This window comes from Morone saxatilis, unplaced genomic scaffold (assembly GCF_004916995.1).
Source record: "Morone saxatilis isolate NCDOM2014 unplaced genomic scaffold, NCSU_SB_2.0 Contig18, whole genome shotgun sequence".
Taxonomy (NCBI): domain Eukaryota; kingdom Metazoa; phylum Chordata; class Actinopteri; family Moronidae; genus Morone; species Morone saxatilis.
The window spans coordinates 17,380,435-17,388,415 of NW_023339740.1; the positions used below are offsets into that span (position 1 = coordinate 17,380,435).

At 42.4% G+C, this 7,981-nt stretch overlaps 1 protein-coding gene across 3 annotated transcripts in view; it reads right to left on the bottom strand.

Annotated features, from left to right (window-relative positions):
• foxj3 (forkhead box J3) overlaps positions 1–7,981 on the bottom strand; it is a 70,569-nt gene that overhangs the window by 15,240 nt on the left and 47,348 nt on the right. For all 3 annotated transcript variants that reach the window (XM_035661269.1, XM_035661270.1, XM_035661271.1), the window contains 2 exons: positions 3,271–3,345; positions 204–287 (listed from right to left, as the gene is read on the bottom strand). In XM_035661269.1, the coding sequence (XP_035517162.1) occupies positions 204–287; positions 3,271–3,345 (159 nt within the window). The remainder of the gene's footprint in view (positions 1–203; positions 288–3,270; positions 3,346–7,981) is intronic.

The following is a 7,981-nucleotide window of genomic DNA, read 5'->3' on the forward strand; positions in this document are numbered from 1 at the left end:
TGTGTGTGTGTTTGTGAGTGTGCGTGTGGTAGAGAAAGAGTGGGAGAGAAACGAGGGTAAAAGGAAGCAGAAGTAGAGACACAGAGGCACAGATGAATCCTGAACCAAATAGAGATGGAGGCAGAAGCTTTAGCAGAGGAACAGCATATGCAGAGAAATGTGTTTTCTTGGTGAATATGCAGAGTTTGTCTCATCACACTCACCCGCTCTCCAGACCTCGGCCTCTTTTTTGGCCGTGTAGGCAAGGCGTCCTCCTTTGGGTTGGTGTCGATGGCCCAGTAGGACCCCTGCAGACAGAAGAAGGCTGTGTGAGCTGATAAAACAACAGATAGCTTTTTCACGTGACATCCCTAGGATGTGTGCACTAGACTGAGACATTTCCTCTCTCTGACATGACAGGACACAAGCACCAGATCTTTCTTTGGCACTACGACTTACCTGCTTTGGTACAACATTATTTGAAAATCAGAGGCCTCATCTGCTCTGCTAAAGTCAGTCCTATCAGCCCAAGCCTTTATTTGACTTGATAGCTGCGCGTTTGTGTGGCGTGTGGGTGGGCTTTGTTAGTAGGAAAGGCTTGGCTTTTCCTCCTCTGCGGCTGCTGCTCAATGAGAGGCTGGTGAGGGCAGCTGGTGGTGCTGAAATGCTAAGCCTTTCCTGAAGCCGTTACTTCCTCAGCCTCAGGTACTAAGTCAGAGCGCTGTTGCCAAGGATGAAGGCTCCACAGTCTCAGCCCAGGAATTGAGGCAGCGCTAGCCCTGCCGTGTTGCTTTCTTCTAAGGTCTGAGCGAGGCTAATCAAGGAGAGAACAGTTGGGGCTGGCTCTGGGGCTGCAGCGAGCAATTCCACAACCAGGCTGCATTATTTATCTTTGCATTCGGCCCCATTTAATTTATTTTTCAATGGTGTTCCTCCTCGAAACCAACAGGAAAAGCAGCTTACAGTACAGATTTTTACCCTAAGGCCCTGCAAGTTCTGAATTTATTTTTAATATTTCATATGGCCCCTGATAAAATCTCAATTGTCGAGAGAAAGTGAGATCAGGACCTTTAAAATTACTTCCTTAGCAGAGAGAATAATTGTTATTTCCATATGAAATTCTCTGAACAACAGGAGAGGCCATAGAACAAGCTGTATCTCAAGTATCTATATAATAACCACTGCATACACAATGGCCTGCTCTTGTTAAAGCCAGCAAATCGGTTATTTTTACAGTTCACATACACCACTGCTGCAATCGTTAAAATGAAATGCCAGGGTTGGCCTATATTTGTCAGGGGGTTAAAATTATAAGTTTTAATATGTGCAAGGCTTTGGGGTCAATTAACATTTTCCTTAGAGGGAAGAATAATACACAGTACAATCAACCAAAGATGAAGAAACATCTCATTTTGATCTAGGCTACAGTAAAATGCAGTGGAAACCTCATTACACAGCACATGTTTTCTACGAGAAGCTTCACTGTAAAAGGTATGTAAAAAGGTGTCTCTACATGTGATCCAGCTTTGTGTTAAGATGCTGAGGTTAATTGTAGGGGTGCAGATGCAGATGTTTCAAAATTAGGACTCAGAGAGACAAAGCCAGGCTTGGTGGTGTTCCTTTTAATTAGGAGGGGAAGAACATATTAAGTTAACCCTCATGGGAGGGGAGTTTCTGCATTTCCCTACACCCACCCCAAGAGAGTTGGCAGGAAAAAAGAAAAACATATAAAGAGTCATTAAATTATTCACAAATATACTGCAATATACTGTAGCAATGCCAAGTGAAGTGTGTCCGTGGAGTCTGGGACAACAAAATAGCAAAGCCACAATATTCTCTGCAGCAATAAAACAAAGGCTGCTGTAAAGATTTTTTTTAAACAGATCCTGATAACATGTCCTCTCTTTCCATAAATGACGCAGCTCATTTTCATACATCAACATAAATTATGTCATCTAGTTCCCCTTTTGTGTGTAAATATAGAAAAGACAAACACAAGTAGTACACCGGTCATCCTGGAAACTCCAGCCCCGAAACATAAGACCAATTAAAATAAAGATTTTAAACGGTAGCCTTCACAGGCTGCATTCCTACCTCTGAGGTAGACAAAGTGTGTGCATGTACAATACCAACTGTCATCTCTTACACCATCTCAGGGAGACAGACAGACAGAGAGCGACATGATTCTCCTATCTCATCCAACCAGCAGTTCTCATATTCCTGCCACATTACAATATTGATGCAACATATCAAGAGCGGCTAGCGCCTCTTTGAAGTTGTCTTCGGGGGAGAAGGGAGTGAGGAAAATTCCAAATTAAACATTAAGGATGCGAGCATGTTGGCCATGCATTTGGAATGGGATCCATACAGCAATAGATTATTTTGTATTTAGTGGAGCAGCTCCCAGGAGTGTCAATATCAGAGGATTACAGCAAAACATGAAATTAGCATTCAGTCCCCATCCTCTACACTGCTAGGCGTAGCTCTTCATGCATGTGTCGGTGCAAACGTGCGCGTGTGTGTTTGTTTGTGTAATTATTTGTGTGGTTCTCTAAGCATATGTAGCATACGCGTTGACAGTGCCGAGATGAAATCTGGGTTAGGCTACATATGGTTACACCTATGCATATAATCATACTACATATAGGCCCCATAGGCTCCTTCTTCATGAACTACTCAGCGGACCGGGGGACACTATTTATTAGGTTGTTGTCGCTGCAGATTGTAAAGTAAATCAGGCTGAAACAGCAACTGTAGGTGGTCCCACTGAGATTCAAATGTCAAATTAACATGTTGGACTTGGACATCCTTTTACAGAGAAGAAAAATGGGAGACGGAGAGCTGAGTTGAGTGCAAATGAGGTCGGAGTTTTTTGTTGTTGTTGCCTAAGTTTTGATTAAATACTTAAGGGATGCAGGATTCTGGAAACGACCTGACTTCTACCCTGTTACAGCTCCACTTTTAACAGTCTTTGAATTTTTTTTCCACTTCACCCACATCTGCTGTCTGTGCTGGTCCAAAAAAAATAGTCTCTCCTTACATTTGAAATGCAATTCTGTGGGGGTGGGAGGTTCATAATAGATTACGAGCATGCCATGCATTTCCAGACTGTCCTGGCAGCCGTTCAAAGGTAACATTTTTCTACCAGAGATAGCATGATACACACCAAAAAAATGAACGGTGAATTCTGCCAGCTGAGAAACTAAACACATTCTTCTATTTGTATTTTTTTTTTCATAATGACATGCATTCTTCTGCTTTTATAATCACATTCACGTTTAAAAGTCTCACCTTTCCTGGGTCATCTTTGGAGCGAGGCACTTTGAGAAAACACTTGTTCAATGACAGATTGTGCCGTATTGAGTTCTGTGAGGGAAAACAGAGAGAGAGAGAGAGAGAGAGAGAGAGAGCTGGTGAGAACTACATATCAAAAATCAGATTACACAAATAAGTCTGTAGTACTTGAGAGTGGAGAATAACACTGGCAGCAGCAACAAGGGCATACAACCTGTTGGCATGTATCATTAAGGTTTAGTCACAGCTCCTGTCATCGAGGTCAGCTCGTTTCAGTGGCGTAAGATCTGGCCTACAACTGTGTCCACATTTCACTCACACATACAGGAGCTCAGTCTGTGTACGAAGCCACGAGGAACCAATAACTTTCATCAATGTCCAACAGACTGCATTCTGGTCGCACAAATATATTGAATTCCACTGGTGCCAAAAATAGGAGCCAGAAGGAATCCCACACTGGGATGGTTGCTGATACCAGGGCCTGATATTAATTAATGCTTCAGCGAGCTCCTGTGGGGGCAGGAAATAAATTATGTAGATCATTCTGAAAGTTAACTCATTACAGTGTTACAAGCTACTCCACAGCGTTGAAGAGGGAGGTTCATCCAGCTGCCTGATTGGGGAGGCGAGGTGGGCTGAAGTAGCCACAAGGGCTGGAGAGCGACGCTCCAGACCTGGGTTAACCAGCTACAGCAAGGCCCTCAGAACTAGCTGGAGGCAGGCCAGCGGAGGGCTTACAAGAGCCAATGGATGCACACGTTTCTCCACTCCACTTTATGGAGTGGTATTGACAGATGGCCACACTGAAAAGCTGTAGGATTCTCTCATGAGTTTAACGGATGCAAGAGGTGGGTAGAGGGAGGCACACAGTGAGAGACAGAGAAAGACAGACAGACAGAGACCCCCAAGTGCAAAAGATGGGAGCCGCTTCTTCAACAGTATAGGCAATTATACCACAGGAGGGATGATAATGACAGCCTCGTTGTAATGCTGTCAATCTCGCTGGTTAAATCACTCTGAAATGCCAATGTAATCCAGAAAAAGTCTAACAATGTTCTCCAACAGAAAATATAGAGGTGGAAACTGGCTCCATAAGTCAAAATAATTCTGTTCCCCTGCCAGAAGGGAATATTTTCTGAAAGTGAAACTCAACCCCAAATCTGTCTTTTGAGTATCAAACAATCATCCCTGCAGGCTTGAAAGAAGATGAAAAAAAAGAAAATGCAGTTTGCTCCGTTCACAAAGACTTCATGCAACAATGGATCCCCAAAAATGTGTTCACGACATTGGCTGGGCTTAAAGTTAACTTTTTCACTCTGTGTCAGCTGTCTCAAATTCTACTTTCAACTGTCCGAGGCTTAAAAGCTTTTTTTTTCTTCTCCATTCGTCCTGATGAATATAGTTAATAACTTTGTTTCATTAACTCACATCACTTCATTGACTCACTCTGTTCCCTGTACTTATATGAAAAATTTAAATTTGTTTCATTATTCTTTTAGTGGTTGGCTGAGTTTCTTTTTTTTCCTTTTTTATCTGTTTGATCAATAAATGCATCACTGCAAACTGCAGCGCAAATTCAAATCTGATTGATATACTGTGATATAAATTTACATACACACACTTTGAACATTAATATTATTTAGTCAAATAGTCACAAACTCACTACAGGAACATCGCATAATAACATTAGCAGCTCAAACAAACTATTTACATATAGGCTAAGCTCTAATCCAGAGCTCTGGAAAGAAAGAGTGAGAGAGAAGCTCAAACCTGCTCCACATGCCACACCTACTTTCTGCCAAGAGGAGAGGGAGAGGCGGTCTCGCCCTCGCCAATTAATTACAATATAGTATTTTTCCTTTTCCTTGATGGTCTGAATAAGTTGCTAAATTTTTCACTTTTTAGAAATAAAGTCACTAAGAGGGTCTGAAAAGACACTAAATCTAGCAAGAAGATATATACTCCATGACACAAACAATTTGTAACAATGCTTTCTGTACAGTCCCCAAATTGTCCAAGACATCTTTCTTGCTATTTTTAAATGGTACTCAGGACAACAGGACACCTTTATTGGACACCTTGGCTGGACATTGGCACTATGTTGCACCTTGCATCGAGTTCAAGTTTAAAACTTGTCTGCTAGAAAGTGAAGGGAACTGCTACTTCCGACCCCCAAACCGTGGCCAAACCCTGCACTCTGGTGCAACCATTGCACAAAGGAGCACGAATGCCCCTGTGGTCACTTTCTGGCTCTGCCACGGTGGAATGAACTGCCCACCAAAGTCAACACCGCAGAGCCACTGCCCTCGTTCCACCACAGGCTGAAACCCCAACTTTTCAGACTAGACCCTTACTTATGTCTCAAGTCTTATCATTGTCCTGAGCAAGTGCACTGTAGCTCTTTATGCTTTTAGTTGTTTGTTTAAGAGGGCTGCACTTCAGATTTGATGACATCTCACTCTGATTCGAGGTTGAATGCATTTATTTTAAGTCGCTTTGGGCAAAAGTGTCTGGAAAAAAGGAATGTAATGTAAAAATGACAAGTCTTCACGGTGGTGAAAAATTGTCCAATGCAACCTCTTTACACACCCGAATCATAAGCCACTACACTGCTGTACCTATTTATGTGCAACCAAAAATCATGGCTTATGTAGCTCCTTCCAGGTCACAAGCATGAGTATGGACAGCAGAGAGTGGATTATGCTGTAGGACATTCTGATACAAATTCAAGGTATCCATAGCTGCTATTGTTTCTGAAGAAGCAAAAGGCAACATTTTAACAGCCACCGTTCAAGACTGCAGGGTGATACGATTTTGGGTGGAGTATCACCCAAATATCTGAACTGAAGCTGAACTAAGGAAACTGAATCCTTACAGACAAAGACAATAACACAACATACAATAGACAGGGTAAAAAGAGACACAGATTCTCACAAGTCACATAACAGCAGGCTGTCCTACACCTACACACAAGATTTTAAGTAATCAAAATATAACTTATTTTACTTTTTCGGTTAACTGATTGTTTAGTCTACGACATGTCAAAAAACACGAGTGAAAACTCAAAACTCAATTTTAAATATCTTCATAGTAATTTACATATTTGCTTGAAACTGCAATGAATAATCAATTATCTATTAATAAATATTCTGTTGACTGATTAATCAATTGATTGACAAATAACTTTTGCTCTTGTTCCTCTTAGATTAAAGTAGAGAGTATTACCACAGGCATACAAAACATGATCAACCTTTGTTGCACACCAAAATACATTCATGGAAAGGTCTCAAACCACAATATATTTTGGTCACACTGCTATCGGATCTTCCAAACTAGATACGGAAGTACTGCGATCACGACTCTATGTGGTCTAAATGTAATCAAGCCGCAAAAAGCTAATCTGTAGAATCTGACCTGAGAAGTCACATAGACTTGACACATGTATCCAAACACTATAAGACAGGCAAAGTCATAGTTATCTGGTGGCCCTAGGAAGCCCTACTCTCAGGCTCATAGATGTTCTGCCTTGCCCTAAACCCACCCAGACTACTTGACACAGGCTGCAGTGACGGGACCATTACACAGACCTCATCCTTTTAGCCGCACTCTGTCCCCTGCTTTGTCACAGTTCAACACTGGTTCAGATGAATAAAACAACGTGAACGCAGAAAGTGATCATGTATAGTGGATGCTGACAAACAGATACAAGGCTCTCCCTTTAGCCAGCCTATGCTACTTTAAAACCATGAGCTACATCCAACAGGGGAGTGTCTGAGCAGAAGGGTGTGTGTGATGCAACCAGTAAAGTGCCATACACACTTAAGTACTTAAAAAACATTTTTCCCCTCACAGCCTCTGTTGTGTGTCGGAGTGTGTGTGCCACTTGATGCCAGGCAGACAGAAGCAGCTGAACTTGCACAGAGAGGTGGCTCTATCCATTAAGGACCTTCTGCTGGGCCTAAATCATTGATACAGTCAAGCAGCCGAGGCCTGCTGCTACATTAGAAGTTTACTTTTTAATGAACTGTGCCTGCCTGCTCTCTTCTCCTCCTGACAGACCCTGTGCCCTGTGATGTCCCATACTGTGTCAGACAAACTCTTTCTACCGTTTTAGACATGTGTGTGGCGAGAAGTTAACAGCCTGTGGGTTACTTGCAGGCGAAGAGATAAACCAGAACAAAAAGGGACTTTAAAATATTACAACGGCAGCAAGGGAAGAAAAAGAAAACGCGATGACAGCAACAGTCACTGCATTTGATAGATCATGGCGTATTTGCTGAGTAGGAAAGAAAAGGGAGAGCGAGACAACGATAGGCTCATGAAAAATTAAGGCCAATTACCACTGCGCATATAAACAATATGTCAGCATTTGAGCAGCAGCTCCTTAGATTTACCAGTTAGTTTAGTCCAGTACAAAGTAGTGCGAGAACAAAGTATTTGCTTTAAGACAGTGGGCTAAGTTGGTATAAGGGTATAAGTGGATCTACAGTACAGATGGAAGTGAAGTAGGTAGAAGAGGTCAGAGGGTGTGAACAGTGGTACACAAAGTGAGTCAGACAGAGCTCACTGCAGGGGTCCTGCCCAAGTGCTGCCCAGCATCTACCTGCAACCCCCACAGAGCTCTTCATATCCAACCTCAGCACAAGCCTGTGTGTGTGTGTGTGTGTGTTTGTGTGTGTGTTTGTGTGTGTGTGTGTATGTACATGTA